The sequence below is a fragment of the Peromyscus eremicus genome, chromosome 15 (assembly GCF_949786415.1).
Source record: "Peromyscus eremicus chromosome 15, PerEre_H2_v1, whole genome shotgun sequence".
In the NCBI taxonomy this organism is placed as follows: Eukaryota; Metazoa; Chordata; class Mammalia; order Rodentia; family Cricetidae; genus Peromyscus; species Peromyscus eremicus.
Genome location: NC_081431.1, coordinates 52611635 through 52631366, shown reverse-complemented (window position 1 = coordinate 52631366; position 19732 = coordinate 52611635). Strand labels below are relative to the sequence as shown.

The 19732-nt window shown below is 35.6% G+C and overlaps 1 protein-coding gene across 5 annotated transcripts in view; it reads left to right on the top strand.

Moving 5' to 3' along the window:
- The window catches only part of Kcnt2 (potassium sodium-activated channel subfamily T member 2), a 258356-nt gene that overhangs the window by 211427 nt on the left and 27197 nt on the right, over positions 1-19732 (top strand). For 4 of the 5 annotated variants that reach the window (XM_059280315.1, XM_059280313.1, XM_059280312.1 and 1 more), the window contains 4 exons: positions 2425-2526; positions 5998-6081; positions 7211-7339; positions 9970-9990. In XM_059280315.1, coding sequence (XP_059136298.1) covers positions 2425-2526; positions 5998-6081; positions 7211-7339; positions 9970-9990 — 336 coding nt within the window. The remainder of the gene's footprint in view (positions 1-2424; positions 2527-5997; positions 6082-7210; positions 7340-9969; positions 9991-19732) is intronic. The other variant, XM_059280314.1, reaches the window with a different exon arrangement.

Below are 19732 nucleotides of genomic sequence, written 5' to 3'. Positions count from 1 at the left end.
TCTTTGGGTTTAGAAAAGTAGTCCAGCAGGATTAATCTGCGTGAAGAAATCACAGTTTACCTGAGCACATCAACACTGACCCACTAAGCTGGTGGGAGATTTAAGTTGGTTTGACAACACATTCTGAAGATCAAAACATTTCTGATTCTGTGGATAAGAAACTTTTTTCTTATTCACAGAATTTCTGCTTCTGTACTCTCCAGGCAGGCCTAGAAAAGTCTAATTATAGGGTAAATGGACTCAATATATAAACAGACACTGAGCTGCCAGGAAGGAGGAATTAATTAGCAGCTTATGGGGTCTGTCTTGTGCTAACAAAGATTTGAGGTTGGAAAATGTCAGATTTGAGATCTAGCTAGTGTTAAAGCAGTAGAATTTAGCAGAAGAAATAAAAGAACACTGTACTAGTGGTAGACTTGGAAATTTGATAGATACATAAGCTGGGGAGGGAGTCATCACATTCTCTCATTGATAAATTAGTTATCTTTGACCAGGATTTACTAGTTAAGTTGTGATTCTATGATAGGATATTCATAACTGAGGTTAACCTAGTAGTATTCACATTAAACTCGTGAGCAGATTTAAGGTTAGATACAGAAGGGAGTATGAGTATTTTGATTAGAAATCCAACAGGAAGAGGTTATAGCCCCAAGGTCAATGGTTTACTGACACAATGAAGAAGCAGGAGGAAATCTGGATTGGGTTCATGTTCTTTATCCACATACCTATTAATGGACATCCTGAAATATTTCTGTTTTCATTGTGAAGAGTGAAGCTATGAACAACGGAGGTGTAAATATCTCTCTGGTATGTTCACTTAGAGCCACTGGGTATGAGACATGGTACAGCAGCACCTTAATGAAGTTATATTTTCACCGTATGAGAAACCACCATACTGATTCCCACAGTGCAGCGGTTCTCAATCTTCCTAAAGCTCTGACCCTTTAATACAGTTCCTTGTGTTGTGGTGACCCCCCAACCATAAAATTATTTCTTTTTGCTACTTCATAACTGTAATTTTGCTACCGCTATGAATCGTAATGTGCATATCTGATATGCAGGATATCTAATCTACAACCCCTATATGGGTCACGACCCACAGGTTGAGAACCATTGTCACAGTGTTTGCAGCAGTTTACATCCCTCAGATTTGGGGGCATATTTGCATTTGTTTTACGAACATAGCCATTCATAATAGACCCCAACTCATTTTAAAGAGAATGTGAGGGGTTCTTTCTTTTTAGATCCCCAAAATTTGCTACGTTAAAAATGGGGTCTTCCGTTTCTTCAAGAAGTGGATTTCTTATTCACATAACTGTGTCAGTCTGCCCTAGTAAAGCTTACAGCAAAGCAATAGTGTTTTTTGAAGTTAATGAGTGGTAAGCACAAGGATAACTTGCTCTCTTACAGTGCCTCTTTCAATTGTTAATACATGTAACATTTGCTCTTTGTTTCTGTTTCTGCCCTTAGTAAGAAGATAATAGATGTTTGTTTTGTTGTGAGGCAAGGTCTTCTGTAAAAATAGGATGTTCTCAAGCTTCTGTTCCCCCTGCCTCAGCCTCTCAAGTCTGTAGCATGGCACCCAAATAACAAAAGAGTTGTGTTTAACAAAATTACTGTGAATCGTAATATACATGCATACTTACATGTACATAAGCTTTCTTTTGGAAATGTAAAGAAGCTTCTCTGTAAATATGTGTGTGAAAGAGATCATGAGGATCAGATGGGGTGTGATATACCTTTTCACTTTGATCTGCTACCCCCAAAGTACCATAGAATGGAGAGCTTAGACACATCTATTTCTCTCAGTTGTGGAGTATGACGAGTCCCAGGTTAAGGTGCTTGCTGTGGAAGGGAATAGCGAAGGCACCCATTTTTGTTCAAAGCTGGCACATGATAGAAGGACTTTGATTTGTAGAGCACTGATCCCTTTCGTGAGAACTCTTCTTGTGGTATGACGAAATTACTTTCTCAGAACTCAACCCTGTGATGTCATAACCTTGCCAGTTAGGATTTAGGCAAATCTAAGCATCATGATAAAGTATGTTAACTTCAGCCACTGCTTATATTTGATTCAACTATTTTATTTTGTTTGTTTAAATAGATTTTGTCATCTATTATAGCATGAACAAATGTTTATATATGAAGATGTTAACATTCTGAATTACGTGATGTTCCAATAGATCCAGAAAAGTTGTTAATGGAAAAAAAGCTGTTAAGACATTTAAAATTTCATTTTTAAGCACACACATGTACATATATTCATATGCACATATACAAAAATCATTTTTAAAAGAAGGCAGGGCATATTTATCATTAATATTTGAATAAGAATATCTTTTTTTATATTTGCTAAGAAAGTTTTCCCACACAGCAGTGAATAAAATATAGATACTCACAGCTTCTCCCTCTGATTCTGAACAGAAAGAGCGAGAACGAGGTTCTAACCTGGCCTTTATGTTTCGACTGCCTTTCGCTGCTGGACGAGTGTTCAGCATCAGCATGTTGGACACGCTTCTGTATCAGGTATGCGGTCTCTTGTTCCTTTGAAATGGTTATTTTATGTTTCACTTAGATTTTAAGTAAAAATGAGTGGTAGTGATACTTTGAACTTTTAAAAGTTGCGCTGAGCTGGGCAGTGGTGGCGCACGCCTTTAATCCCAGCACTCGGGAGGCAGAGGCAGGCGGATCTCTATGAGTTTGGGGCCAGCCTGGGCTACCAAGTGAGTTCCAGGAAAGGCACAAAGCTACACAGGGAAACCCTGTCTCGAAAAACCAAAAAAAAAAAGTTAAAAAAAAGTTGCCCTGAAACAGTTTAGTATGTTTCCATGTTATTTAATCACATAAATACTGATATGAAACATTTTATTAAAATTTTTAAAAAAATATGATCTGATGTTAAGTTCTCAGACCTGAATTATACTTACAAGTAATATTATACAGATTAAGCTGGTTGTATTTAGAAATATATTTATACACATTTATGTACTGTTGCTGGAGAATTTCTCTCCAGCTCCCGCCACCAAGTCCCGCCAGTCCCAGAGCCCACTTATAAAATAAACACACAGACTCTTACATTATTTAAACTGCTTGGCCATTAGCTCAGGCCTGTCATTGTCTAGCTCTTACTCTTATATTTAGCCCATTTCTATTAATCTTTACTTTGCCACATGGCTCATGGCTTATTGGTACCTTACATCTTCCTTGTCCTGATGGCGGCTGGCAGTGTCTCTCTCTCAGCCTTCCACTTCCCAGAATTCTTTTCCTTGTCCCGCCTATACTTCCTGCCTAGCCAATGGCCAATCAGTGATTTATTTACTGACCAATCAGCAACACACTTGACATACAGACCATCCCACAGCAATGTACAATACATATAACAACCATAAATTTGAAAGAAAGCAAGGAGGGGTATATGGGAAGGTTTGAAAGGAGAAAGTGGAGTAAACAATGTAATTATAATATAATATCAAAAATAAAAGAAGTAATTTTTAAAAGATTCAGTAAAAATGCATATACATGTGTATATGTATGTGCCCTGTTTTCTCATCTAATTAGACATGCATTTATGAGCTATCTATCTCTATCTCTGTCCATCTCTGTCTTTCTAGCTCTAACTGCCTGTCTGAGTCTCTCTTTGTCTCTCTCTTGCTCCTCCCTATCAATAGTAACAGTAACAGTAATAAAAATAAAAGTGTATTAAAATTATTTCTCGGTGTTCCTGGATATCAGTTTCCTGTGAAATGTATTAATGTACTTTCTTATGATTCCAAACATGCCTCTGAACCACTTGATTTTTTTTAAAGAAAAATAGCAAAAAGCCAAAAGTAGCTTTGCTTATAGTACTTCTTTTTTTTCAGATGTTAAACAAAATAGCAAGCTGTTAGTATTATAAACTGAAGATATTTAAATATCTGATCATTTCTGCTCACTTTAAATAAATAGAAGAAACATTTTTACAACCCAGAGTCATTTAGATAGTCCCTGAATGCCAAAGTAACACTGCTGTTTATGCACTGTACAGCAATCCAGAGCAATCAAAAAATCCATATATTTTCACACGAACATATATCGTAGTCTGCTTTTGTTTGTTTCTGCCCACAGCTAATAATCGTCATGTTTCCTGTTCTCTCGTTATTCACATAATCAATAGGCATTTCCATTTAAAATGAAAAAAGTATATTCATGAAGGATTTATTTCATAACATCAGTTTCAAGTTCAGCCCGTTCATGTTTTATTGTCCACATTGCTTTTGATTATGTATTTGCTGCAGTCTTCTACAACTGCCCGCCTGACTGAACTAATCCAAAGCTATCTGGAGATTTTCTGCTGGCCTCTAGGCTAACTGCCCCTGTGTGTGCTCACATGTGTCAGGAGCAGCCTGCTTATGCTGGAGAGGTGCCACAGCAAACAATGAAGCAGCATTAAGGCTTTGTAATAATGTTTCCAGATAATTTATCCGGCTAACCCAGGAGGCATGGCCAGTACCCCAAGCACCCCAAATATGCATGTGCTTATCTCTTGAAGAGAAAAGTACAACCTAGTTTTTTCTTTCTTTTGTTTTAAGCGTGCTTGAAGCACAGGTGTTTAATGCAAACTCTCAGCTTCAACTGAGATGATGTCAATCAATCGTCAAGCTGAGAGTTTGTAGCAATCACAGAGAAGTGCTCAGCTACTATTCTGAAGTGAGAGTCCTTCCTACATCCATGTGATAGAATGTAACCATGGAAGTGGAGACCCATTTTAAGCTTTCTTTAGTTTGATTTTTGTTTCATGTTATCAAGACACAAGGAAGTTAGTAGTTTGTTGAAACTTCTGCTGAAAGGTTCAATTAGAGTTTGAGAGTTTTGAATTAGGGCCGACAAGATGGTGCAGTTGAAAAGGTGCTTGTGGTGAAACCTGAAGACCTGAGTTCCATCTCAGAGACCCATGTTGTAAATGAACAGAATCCACCTGCCAAAGTTTCCCTCTGACTTCCACAGGCACTCTGTGGCACACATGTACCAATAGATAGATAAATAAATAAATGCAGTATTTTAAGTTCAGAATTATATCAGAGTCAGTGCTATATATCAGGTTTTAATCCAATATATACTGCATCTATCTGAATGTGTATGTATATAACTGAGAGAAACACTACATGATACCACAAAACTTATTTGCTAGATTAGGTTCATTTCTGTTTTGGTAAACTTTTCCATTTCACTTAAAATTCTTCTAGCTACAATTTACAACTTTATTTTACTATTTTACACTTAACTAGTGGATTTCAGAGTTAGCAAATTCTAGAAAATAATTTCTATTCTCCTGGATTTTGGGTTGATTATAATGACTTCTGAACTGTTGAGAATGATCTTCGTCTTTTGTTGATGCTGAGATTGGACCCCAGAGCCTTGTGCATGTTAAACAAGCTGCATCCCACTCCTAGGGATGGCTTTTGTTGATGGTGTTTGTACATACTTGCTAATAGTATAGTTTATTTTCCTATAATGAAGTAATATGCATTGTTATTTTAAGAAAATATGATTTTTTAAAGAGATTTATTTTAACATAAAGTAGTTTGGGAAAGAATATATGTAATAAAGAATAATAAAGTGAAGTCTAGAAATAGTTCTTATCCTGGCATTGAGTAGCTTAATCTTAGAGAAAAGATTGGTTGAAATATTTTAACACCTTATTTTAATAGTTATTAATTTCACCATCTTATTTCAGTTTAGAGACTTTTGTGTTGTTTTTAAGCCATATAAAATGTTAGTATCATGTCTAGTAAGCCAATGTGAGCATACATGTTATCTCTAAATAACAAGTATTTCATATATTTCTTTAGGTTCAGCTTAACTTTAAATGGCTATTGAAAAAGTTGAAATGTATTTTATCTCATTTTATTGAGGCTTGCAGAAGTGATATATTTTTTCAGAAATATTTATGTGTTTACCCTCCTCACTGTTCTATGTACCTCACATACATAATGTATACGTATTTTGCTTATATTGCAGTCATTTGTGAAAGATTATATGATTTCTATCACCAGACTTCTGTTGGGACTGGACACCATACCAGGATCGGGGTTTCTTTGTTCTGTAAGTTAACTATGTATGGAAGAGAAGAGAATTCTGATAGAAGGTTTGGAGATCTATCTACCATGTGCTTTTGGTGACTCATTAACAATCACATTTATTTCCTCATTTGTGTCCAAAGTGTTGCATCTGAGGTTTTCTAATCCATTATAAACCCTTAAACATTAAATGTAGTGTATGCTGTTTTTGTGGACCAAGCATTTCCATTAATATCCTTGCAAAAAAAAAAATCCATTCTGTATAAAACCGAGTAAAAACTCTCAGTGTTGATGTTGACAATTTGACAGTTTGACAATGACCTGTCCAAGACTTGCTACATTGTCCATGAGCAGGATGATTCTGGCTTCAACCCTAATATTGTTTCTCTCTCTCTCTCTCTCTCTCTCTCTCTCTCTCTCTCTCTCTCTCTCTCTCTCTCTCTCTCTCTCTCTCTCCCGATGGGATCTTGTGTTGTTCAGACTGTCATCATATTCCTGGAATCCAGGAATCCTCCACTCCAACCCTTTGTAGTATCAGGGAGAGCAGGCTGTGGCATTGTACCTGGTTTAAGCCTTCTGTTTTATAGAGGAGTGTAGTAAGTAGCATACCATATAGATTGCTGCTGGTTGAGATGTACAAGCAACTGGGCGGGGGAGGGAGGGGGGATGAGAACCCTGGTTTCCTGTCTGTAACCCTGTACTCCTTCTACAATCGATTTGCTTGTGTACATGTAGGAACCCTGAAGCACGTGGGATAAGACTTTTATTACTAGAGTACTGTACCTTACATTTTTAGCTTTAGAAAACTCTGTTCACTAAATATCAGTGTCAATTTTGTCATGACATCATCTTAAAGGTTTCCACACTGTTTACACCATCTCCCAGGTCACTACCAATGTTGTGTTGCCTACTTTTATTGCACTGATATAATGCCATGTTGCCCCAGACTGACTATGTTTCGTGGCTTTGGATGAACTCCCAGGATAAGCTGAGGTGGAGTAAAAATAAATAAACCTAGTGTGTGAACAAGCTTTTATGAAATACTACTTGGAGGTTTCAAAATATATATTGACTCAGCTTTTAAGAAGAGAAAAATAACCACTGGGATTTTCATTCTTAAACATTGATTTGTGATTCATTCATATGCATTATAGATGAAAATCACTGAAGATGACTTGTGGATCAGAACATATGCCAGACTCTATCAGAAGTTGTGTTCTTCTACAGGAGATGTTCCCATTGGGATCTACAGGACGGAATCTCAGAAACTAACCACATCTGAGGTTTGGAACTGTGAAAGCCTTTTGCTGTGACGTTTACTCTAATGAATATAGTCATTCATAAACATGGTAACTGATTTGACACAAATGCAATAGAAAGTGAAAAGGAATTCTATATAAATTCAGAGTAAATTTTCAATAACTGAAGTCTCAATTATTTCAGAAATTATTGTCAGGGAGAGGCTTTTCTAGCATTTGTGGATATTGGGTTCCAGTCTCCTTTTCTAAGATTAGCTACTGCTAGAAACTTTTAAAAAATCAGAATAATTATATCTCCCTAAGATTCTGAAATAGAAAAAACGCCTCCAAATTGTCTCTTTCTAATATATTTTCTGGCTGCACATATGAAAAGTCATTAATTAATTAATTAATTAATTAATGAAAAGTCATTAAGCATCAGAATGAATGTTTCTCTGTCTCTACATTGAAAATTAATGTAAAGCGATAAAAAAGGTCAAGGAACAGAGCCTGATTTTCTAAGAAAAAAGAGTAATTTTATCAGGAACTAGACCTGTTAATATGGAAGGAAAGCTTTTGATGACCACCTGCAACTGAGAATATATCTTCTGTATTTTGATTTTTTCATATCTTGTGGTTCCAGATGATTTTTATAATCTTAGGAAAATGCAACTTTTAAATTAGATTATGTTATTACATAAAGTTTTTAGATAAATATACTATCCTACATATATATGTATACATACATATTATTTCTTAATATAAAACTTGGTTGATATTCTTGAACTATTTCTTTTCAAACTCCAAAGTTATGATAAATCACAAAGACATTTTGGCTAGCTGGATCTTTTCTTCTTAAGCAAAATTATAAGCATAGGGCCCAGATCAACGATATTCATTTTTGCAGTCTAAGTAATCACTGAAAAGATTCGTGATTAAATAAAAAATTCATGCATCTTATAGATAAGTTTTATAGTCAGCATACATTTAATAGGATAGAGTTTTGGGTTTTTTTGTCTAATTATGATTATATATTTACATAGATATGTACTGTGGCCATCTGTATGTTGTTCAAGTTTCATGAAGTGTTGTTGGTAACCTCATTGTTGTTTCTGAGACATTTAATACACCACTGTTACCACCTCTATAGCAAAATTTAAGTTTTTCTTTGAACATAGACTCTGAGCGTCATTTCAGAAAGCATTTTCAAAGAAGAAACAGCTATTGTAATTTGTACAATAGCTGACTAGAGAGTCATTCAAGACAGTTAAATACTTGGAGTAGTTTGGCAAATATGGCTACAGATTTTAGAATAGATACAAATATTATTTGATTATACAGTAAATAAAACAAAACTCTTTTTATATGTAAGTAATTTAACATTTCCTTAGTTTGGCTAGGGTTTCCTTAGCAACATAACATACGTTCAATAGCTTATAAGAATGGAAAATTTAGTGGCTGGAAAGATTGCTCTGTAGTAAAGAGTACATACTGTTCTTTTAGAGAAGGATCATGTACTCCCGTGCATATACTCATACACAGGCACATATTTGTGTACATAATAAAAATAATAAAAGGAGGCTTTTTTAATGAAAAAATGATCTGACATTTTTAAGGACTGGGAAGCCTAGAATGTATACACTGGTAAGTTTGTTGTCTGAGCAGAGTTTGCTTCGGGATTCTTGGCAATTTGAACATTGTATCTTCTCAGGCAGAAGAAGCAAGGCATTTTGGGATCACTAGACCTTTCATGACCTAATCACTCTCCAGCAGTTCTGTCTCCAAACATCATTCATTGTCCTGTGGCTTTCAATTTCACATATTCTTTAAAAGTGGGTCATAAACGTTCAGTGTAATACAAATATTTCTTAATTAGTCATGGTAATTATAAAGTAGATTTTGATAGAATTTTGATGTAGTCATTTTTTTATTAAGAAAGTTTTTTCAGTCATTTTACACACCAATCAAAGATTCCCCTCTTCCCTTCTCCCATCCCCCCAGCCTCCTCCTTTCAACCCAACCCCCTACTTCTACCCGTAAGAAGGCAAGGTCCCTCATGGGGAGGCACATTCAGTAGAGGTAAATCCAAGCCCTCTTTATGATAACAGGAAAACTTCAGAAGACTTCCTGAGGATAAGTTCCTCATATAAATGCATATAGGAGCAATTATCAAGTAAGACAACTTTTAACATTATTAAAATAACATCTTTATCAATAAAAAGACATCAATAGAATAAATACCAGTCTCTGTCTTGTGTATCTACACAGACTGTAGTTAATTATAATGTTCCTGAATGTTAGTTCAGATTGCTATTGTGTGTATCATTACCAAGAGTAAGCGCTTAATGCAAATGGTTATTTACAATATTCTCTTTTTTATGGAGTGGTTCATTTATTTTTCTACCACTTATTTTAGTAAATATCATTCTTAGCCAGTTTTAATATAACAAAAACAATCTGAGGATAAAGAATCTTTGATAGACATTAAAAAAAAAAAAAAAACATGGCTTATCTGACTTTGATCAAAAGCCTTACAAAAAGTAAGCACATTATTGCTTTAGAAGTGTGATGTGGATATATGTCGTATTTTGTCCTTGTTGATGTTCCATGTATGTACGGTTCAGTTGTTGTCTAAACTGCATTTTGTGTATTTCTTTTTCTCTCCTTTGTGTCAGTCTCGAGAAATAGCATCGCAAGTAAGTATCCTCTGTTTGTCTCATTCCTCAGTGTATCAGACCTATTAAAGAGATTGACTATGAAAAACTAAGTTCAGAACTGTATTTAAAAAGCATATTGTGCCGGGCGGTGGTGGCACACGCCTTTAATCCCAGCACTCGGGAGGCAGAGCCAGGCGGATCTCTGTGAGTTCGATGCCAGCCTGGGCTACAGAGTGAGTTCCAGGAGAGGCGCGCAAAGCTACACAGAGAAACCCTGTCTCGAAAAACCAAAAAAAAAAAAAAAAAAAAACCATATTGTACTGAAGGGTCCATACATACTTTCTTTTCAAGTTAGTGGTATTTCTATTTTCACACAAAAGACTGCAAAATAATGTTGCTTTTGTCTTTGGACTGCATTTATTAATTCACTTTGGACCCTCTTTCATAATTTCAATATATCAGTTGGATAATACTGTAGCAAACACCGGGAAACTAATGACCATAGCTACCAGCAGTCACAAACTTCTTTTTTTTCTGTAGTTTCTAAAATTCATAGTCTGTACTGACAGCACTGAGGTGTATAATTACCAGGCATCTATTCAAAAATTCAGGGCTAAAAGGAAAGACACTAAGAATGAAAAAAACATTTTAATCAACTAATTATTATTTTAGAATTTTGACATTTTAAGAATTAAAATCTAAATTGTATTCATATTTTATTATTTTGTATATTAAAATTTATAATGAAATATATTTCAAAATGTTACAATCTTAATTTAAGCATTCTGAAAATTAGTTTTATTTTGATTTTTTCCAAGGCTAAAGATTAAGCTGCTCTTCAGGAAGTGTCTGGAGAACTCTAATCTTGTCTTCAGGGTATCTATGGTTGCAGACCTAGAAGCCTGAGTCTACACAGATGGATCTCAGGAGCTGCTTTACTTGATGAGATGTATAATAATGAACTAAGAATGTTCTTCCTAAATCCCTTTCAGGGTATTTCAAGTACATAATACATTAATATCAACTGCATTCACAATACCTTATGTAACATTTCCAGAATTTATTCATTTGACAGGTAGATGCTTGCACCTTTGAAAAACACTTTTCAATTTCTCCATTTCTGACATTCCTTTTTTTTTCTTTATTTTTTTAAAGATGTATTTATTTTATGTGTATGAGAGTTTTACCTACTTGTATGTATGTACCATGTAAATGCCTGGTGCCTGTAGAGGTCAGAAGAGGGTGCACAATCCATAGACATGGAGTTATAGATGGTTCTGAACCACTAAGTGGGTATTGGGAACCAAACCTAGGTCCTCTGTGAGGGCAGCAAGTGCTCTTAACTGTAAATCCATTTCTCCAGCCCAATTTCTCCAATTTTTATCCATGTTAGCACAATTTTACTCTTTACTGAAATGGGAAATTTTGTCCTTTTTAAAAAGTAAGAAAACAACATGGACAAACCTTGGCACTTTATGCTAAGTGAAGTAAGCCTGAATACAGAAAAGCAATACTATTACTGACAGTGAGACAAGGTACCTTGAACAATATTTGAACTTTAGGATGTGTCAAACTTGGATTTAGAATCCACTACCCTCTGACACCAGAATGTTTATTTTTTATCACTATATTCCACTGTTCTAGGCAACTCCTTCCTTCTCCCACAATCTGTTTTGAGTACAGCATTTGCTTTGAGGATCAATCTAAAAAATAACCTAGACTAGGTAATTGTTTTCAAAAGCCTCATCTTTTTCTGCCATTTTCTGCACATTAGCTGAGAACACTCACTGCTTCATAAAGTTTTAACTATTTCCTCTTTGTTGCCGGAAGTTATTTATTTTTAATTTGAGCTAAGCTCTTCTAATTCTATACATGAAAAACATAGGCATGGTCATCCTGGCCAAAATTCTATCTATCTTATCATCCTACAACAGAACAATACTTAGTGATGCTAGATGTAGTCACTGAAGTGCTGAGAATGCACTGGTAAGCACAGGATTTGTCAGAAAGCTGAGATGAAGCCTTCAGGCCTGCTTAGAGATTCACTTCCCTCATTGGGAATTTGAAATGTTGAGATCGTCTTCTCTTGGCTGTCTTGCATAGGACTGCTAGATCAGCCACATTTCCTTGTTCTACCAGCATGATGAAGAGTCATTAGTGTACATTAGCTGCCTGGTATTTCCAGGAAGATTTCTTTCCGGATTTTTTCCTCTTCTGCATCCTAGCCATTCTCAGCAATTCTTCTGTCCTTGTTGCTGGGCATCAATCATTTATCCATTTATTCTGTCCAACCCGTGAGCATGGACCCTGGATTTAGGTTTTCACTACCCCTCTAGTAGCTGTGTGTGAATTTAGGGCATACCGAATGTGAAGCACAATGAATAGGAAGGAGGGAACATATACTACCTTATAGATTAAGATAAAAGAAAAGTGTCATTTGTTCAGGGCTAACTAGGCAATATTCTGTGAAAAAGTTTATACAGCATCATAGATCTTATTTCTATTTCAGCTGGTGCACTATTTTTAAGTAAATAATGCTGCTTCAGAGAATGCTCAGGTCAATACATTTAAATCTATGATATGTAATTTATAAAGCCAATAACCCTGTATTTTGAAAAATGCCTTATTGATCATGATTTTAATAATGTAAACTATTTGACTTTACGGTATTATGAATCTTGTTATTCATTTTGACTTTTAAAAATTTGCAAAGCAAAATATGAAAAATAAAAATATGTATGTATTTAGGAATATTTGTTTTGGATATTTATAAATACATACAATGTTAACAAATATAACATTATGTTGTTTGTATGCATTAAGACAACACCAACTCCCAAATCATAGTTATTCACATATACTCATGCACAGGCACACACACACACACACACACACACACACACACACACACAGACCAAACAAAACTTAGATTCATATACTCCGTGAGTCTGAGTTATTCTATAATTTTATTCTTGCCTGATACCTTATACAATTTTGTTCTTACATTTTTTCCTCATGTTTTTTGCTTATTTGTATACTATTTTTCAGCTCCATTGATTCATCATGTTCATTTCCAACATCAGGTCGTCATCCCTTACTTTCTTTGGGTACTTACTTGTACTTGTTAGGACTCTCGCTGGCACACTTATCAACGACCAACAATGGGAAATCCCCCAAACTGCATGGAAATAGCTTTTTCACTGTGCACAGCCATCGGTGCAATTTAAGAAGTCAGGTACTTTCCCTTGCAAAGTGTGTGCTAAATTCTGCAGGAAGGAACTGAGTAGAAAAATCATATCTATCCATATCACAGAAGTACTTATAAGGAGTGATGATCTGGAAGTGATGGCATAACCAGTACCCCTTTCGGTAGCTTCTTTACATAAACTATAAAATTTGTATCGTCCACTTTTTATGTATGTGTGCCTAATTCAAGTACGTATAAATGCATATTCATATATATTATTCCATACGTGTGTGTGAAAGAGAAAGAGAGAGACACAGACAGACAGACAGACCAGAAGATTTTATTCTACAGCCTCATAGATTGATATCAATGTACTAGAAGGGTTACAGGAGTTAGAATACACTCCCCCAATCTGTGTGTCTCCATGTGTGTCCACATTGTGTGTATGGTAATTTGGTCATGACTGGTGGAATCCTATATTGATATTAGCATAATTTTAGAATAAAATTTTATTAATTTAAAAACTTTATATTTTCTTCTCTTCTTCTGGAGTTCCATGTGCTGGATGAATTATGGTGAAAGCATTCCTGTCCTGCCAAATTATATATATATATAGTCCACATACAGAGTTATTTATACACAAATGTGTGCTCAATGTATTGATTTAGGCTGTGTGCTCTTGTTGTTCTGGAAATGTATAATGGGAACCATATGAGAAGATGAAGGTGCTAGTGGTAAGATCTTAATTTTAACCATATAAATTATTTGATTTTAGGGTATGATTGATCTGATTGCTCCTCTTGATTTTTTAATTTTTTGTTTGTAAGTAAAAACTGAAAACTAAAGATCTGCATATCTAATAATTACCCTTGTGGATATGAATAAACATGCACAATGTATACAAATGCAACAGTGTATTAAGTTTGTATACATTAAGAAAACAATTTAGATCTAAGGCTGTATTAATGGTGGTTGTTAGACATAAAAATAAATCGTTGGTCTGAGAAATCTACTTTTAAGGATTTTTGCAGCCTAAGGTTGATGAAGAACCCATTTCTGATTTGCTGCAAACAAAAGGTGCCCTACCAGATGTATAGACACTTGGGACAAGTCAAGCAATATAAAAAATATGTATTGTAATATATTGGTGAAAAATATCTTGACCTAAAATTGCACAGTGATAACAATTCTCATGCTGATTATATTCATTAAAAACAATAGATTTTTGAGGAGAAAGGAGAAAGTATCCCTTCATAGACAATAGGATAATTGTCTACTGCATGAAATGATGAAAGTCCCCAGAATTTCATCAGAAAAACAATGAGCGAAATAATGACACATGGAGTAAAATGTCAAAACATAATTTATAGATCAGATATTTTCATTAATTATTAAAATATACTTCTGAATACCACAAAACACAAAATAGTTGTGAAAATTTTGTGAATCTTAGTTCTCATGTAATGAAAGTTATTTAGAAAATTTTGTTATTGGGATCACCAGTGAGTGACTCATTGTGTGAATGGAAGGTGGATGACCTTTCCTTTAAAAGTTCTCCCACAGGCAATGCTACTTTCTTAAGCTAGTGACTTCTTTAATTCTACTCTGCCTCAGTACCTCCAGAAGAGTCAACTTTATTGATAACATGAATATATAATAATTGAAAAAATATAAAATATTTTGAAAACATCTACTATCCATTCCTTTACATCTATTCTTTTACATGAGAAACATCTCTCCCTTGGTTTCCATGAAAATCTATTGGGATTTTTTTTTTTGATCCCCGTATTCCTAATTTCTTCCTACTTATTGCTCCTCAAGATAATGTAGGCAGTTTTCTTGACCTGCATCTACTCAAATAAACACAGAGAGGCTTAAGATTACTTGTAAATGCTCAGCCAATGGCTCAGACTTGTTAATAACTGACTCTTACATTTAAATTAACCCATATTTCTTGTCTGTGCTTTGCCACTTGGCTCCTGGCTTGCTACCTCATTTTCTACACATCATGCTTCATCAGTAGCTGGCTGACATCTCTCAACTCTGCATTTCTGCATCCCATCAATTTTAGTTTGGCTTTGCCCACCTAACTTTATTCTGTTCATCTATTGGCCGGTCAGCTTGTTTATTAAACCAATCATAGTGATATATATTTACACAGTGTACACAAGGATTATTCCACAGAATTTCCCCCTTTTTGTCTACATAAAAAGGAAAATTTTAACTTTAACTTATTAAAATTACATATAAAAGAAACAGTTATCAAGTAAGAATTACAATTACAGTATCTAGTCCACTTGTATTTGGCAAAATAAGAGAAAATATTATTTATCTTACCTTTGTGACTCTAAAGTTTTATACCTAATTCACCTTTTATTATAACTAAGGGAAACTTTAACTGTGACTATCCAGTTTTCAAGTCCATCACAGACCTGAGAAGGATATAATATTTCCTGAGTAAACAGAAAGTAGAGAGCAAACAACTTCCAAAACTAAGAAATGATAAAAAAAAAATCTAGCTACCTGGACAGTCACTCAAGGTTCCTCTGCAATGTTGGGGCATCCAACTCTGGCCTATGGACCTAGCATCTCTGACAGATTTTTCTGCGAAGCAGGGAATTTTGTCCACCTTGTCTTGGCAAAATTCTGCAGTCATTTTCTTTTGTGTCCTGCTTGTCTGATTTGTACACCATACTGTTAGCAATCGAAGCAAGGGCAGTTTCTTGCCCAGTGGCTAACTTTCGCCACAGAGAAAGTAAACTCCGTATGGAGTTTCTTCAATGACCATTATCTTCTCTAAAGTAGATTGGTGCTGCCAGAAGCAGACACATCTTATTGTCATGAAAAGCCTTATGGTTTTATTTATTTATTTATTTTGGATTTTTCGAGACAGGGTTTCTCTGTGTAGCTTTGTGCCTTTCCTGGAACTCACTTGGTAGCCCTGGCTGGCCTCAAACTCACAGAGATCCACCTGGCTCTGCCTCTCGAGTGCTGGGATTAAAGGCGTGTGCCACCACCGCCCGGCAAGCCTTATGCTTTTAAAACATATTAAAATGCTATATTCTGTAGGTATTTAAAGTATTTGATGACCATCTATCCAAACATATATGTTTAACCTTGGAAACATATCTAATATGACTATAAGTTTGATTATTATAGATGACTATTAATTTGTATTTCTTAATTATACATTACACTGTTAAATAAGTTGTATAAACACAATACCCCAGACAAGAGTAGAAATATGCATACAGTATAATAAAATGAAATTTAAGTTTGTATCAATATACAAAAATCCATAGCATTGTGAAATATTTAATATTTAAGACTTGTAGTTTTTTTGCTTTAAAAGTTGATTCAATAATCAACCATTTTATACTATCATTTCTATATCCCCACTTTTTCTTTTCAGAAAGAGATCCTTGAATCTAATCTCTTTTGTACAGCTTTTATGCTGACCATTACCAATAACAATTGTGACCAAACCCCTAAAATGATAATAAGTATCCATAACCCATTTGGGGGGAATGTGGATATAGATCGCTGGACTACTTCCTCTTGCCTGTGGAGCACTTCGGGGGATCCTTGAGAAAATCAGAAGAATAGTTAGGTCTTGGCTGGAGTATTCTCTGAGGCTGGATCATCTCAGTCAGCAGCCTTGAAGCTGTTTTGAATGCTATATCACCTGGTCCATTTTTTTTTTATTGGTTTCTGGTCCCTTTGTTCTTAAAATGTATAAACTTTTAAAGGTAACATACATATCTGTATTAATTCAAGTATAGACTATGCATTTTACACATCCAAAGATGCTTTTTTGCTATGTGTTTGAACAGGTAAACTATGTGTCATATGTTTTGTAGTTCTTTTAGGTTTATTTTTTATGTCTGTAATAAGGATTTCAGGGGGTCTTCTTCAATCAAACCTGATTTTCTTTAACCCAGAAAGGATCCATAGCCTCTCATTTCCCGTGGAAATAAAAGCATAACCTCTCCCCAAAAGTAACACATTTTTTGACTTAAATTTTGAAGTCAAGATATTTTCAAATATATATGTTGGTTGAATCTAGCAGTTTTCATAATCCAGTGTCTCTTAGCAGCCAAAAAATTCAAAGACAACCTGGCGGTGGTGGCGCACGCCTTTAATCCCAGCACTCGGGAAGCAGAGGCAAGTGGATCTTTGTAATATTCTAGGCCAGCCTGGTCTACGGAGCGAGATCCAGGAAAGGCACAAAGCTGCACAGAGAAACCCTGTCTCGAAAAAAACAAAACAAAACAAAAATTCAAAGACAACACAATTACATACAGGATTCACACTCTGTGTTTTTCATCTGTACATGGATTTTTTTTCTTTTATATTACTTTACTCCCTTTTTAAGGACGTTATTTTATTATTTTAAACTGTATTTTTTTTAATTTATGACTGTATATGCTCATTCTTTTCTCTCTCCCAAGCCTATGCACATTTTTAAACACACTGTAACCCATTTAGAAGTTTTATCCATCTGAATCTGTCTTACTGCATATCCGTAATCCTTTTCTGTCTCTATGAGCAAAACTCCAAACCTGCCATGAAGCATGCTGGAGGAGCTTGCAGTGATAGTTCAAGCCCACAGGCAGCATCTAGGTGAAGCCTGTCTGTACTGGAGCCATGTGAGAGAGACTACAGGAGTCTGCCTCACCATGAGCTTTAGCTCATGGTGGTTGGCAACCAGCTCCATCTTCCAGGCAACTGTTGGGAGACATTTCTCTGCGCTGCGGCTGGCATGAGACTGTGAGACTAGGAAGCTGAGTTTTTCTCTGTTTCTGTGTATTAAAACCTTTTTTGGGGCTTTATGTGGATGTACGTGTCCCTGGATGTTGGGTGCCATTTATAGGCAGAGTTTTCCTGGCCCACAGCCACTCAGAAATAAACATACAGAGGCTTAAGATTACTTACAAATGATCAGCCTATAGTTCAGGCTTGTTGCTAACTAACTCTTACATTTAAATTAACCCATATTTCTTATCAATGCTTTGTCAATTGGCTCGTGGCTTGTTACCTCATTTTCTATATGTCCTGCTTCCTTAGAGGCTGGCTGGTGTCTCTTGACTCTGCCCTTCCTTATTCCATCAGTCTCAATTTGGCTTTGCCCACCTGACTTTATCCTGTTCAGCTATTGGCCTGTCAGCTTGTTTATCAAACAAATCATAGAGACATATATTTACACACTGCACAGAAGTATTATTCCACAGCTTGATATAGTGTTTTTATTTTTTAAAGGAGAGACAGAGGTAGGGAACATAAAACTGGATAGGTAGGGAGATGGGGAAGATGAAGGAGAATTTGGGGGAGAAACAAAACATGATGAAATTATATGTAAAACCCTGATAAACAAGTACTTACTTGTAAATAATATTTGTTTTATAGAAATCAATTTTGAATGAGTTTTCAAAATAATTCCGAATATTCTTCCTGAATCCAGTCCTAAGTTTCTTTTGGAAAATGGAGTGTTCTTTTCTATACCACCTGTTCCTACACAAGCTCCCCTTATTCACAGTTTTGTTTGTGTTGCCTGTTCCACTGACTTACTTAACAAAGAGTTCATCCTTATTGCTTGCATACATGTTTGTTTGTTCATAAATTGTAAGCTTCTAAGAGAATGGGAGGTGTAGAGCATGGTTTGTTTAAATTTATTTTCTAAAACTTGGTGATAATGTTTGAGCAGGAATAATGCAAGGGAGAAATGCAATCAACCTCAAAGGTGGCATGGATGCCCCAGCCCAAATTTTGCTTGATGTTTAGACTGAAAATACTGCCTATGTGCTAAGAACATTTAGTGGGGCTTTGAGGAGAGAGAATAAGGCAGGTAGGAATCCAAACACTCCCAAAAATGATATGAGAGAGTGGAAAGCACAAAGGACTAGTAAGTGGCTAGTCCCGGGGTAAAGTTTCTAATGCTAGGAGCACGAATGTCACACTAGTTTTAAAACAAGACACATTGGCCTGTCATACCCTTGCCTTGGAGTGAGAAAGAGGTGTTCTGGGGTTTAAGAGTTGTCAGCAATCAAATGTAACATCAAATGTGGAGTCATATTGTTATTATTCAGTCTACATCTTTGGTGACTAAAATGTGACTTTTTCATTCAGAATTTAAATTTACATACCACAGCATTATGGTTTGTATCCTGTAGTTGATACAAATATGGTAATTCTTTTGGATGCTTTGCCTCATATCCAAGTGTACTTGATATATTGTGCACCCCAATAAACTTATCTTGGGGTCAGAGAACAGAACAGCCACTATATTAAACATAGAGGTTAGGCAGTGGTAGCACATGCCTTTAATCCTAGCATTCTGGAGGCAGAGATCCATCCAGATCTCTGTGAGTTCAAGGCCACACTGGAAATAGCCAGGCATGGTGACACACACCTTTAATCCCAGCACTTGAGATCTCATATCTTGCTTGGGAAAGACACATGCTTTTAATCCCAGGAAATGATGGCAGGAAGCAGAAGGGTATAAAAGGCATGAAGACCAGGAACTAGGACCCTTTAAGCTTTTAGGATTTTAGCAACAGTTCAGCTGAGATCCATTTGGATGAGGACTCAGAGGCT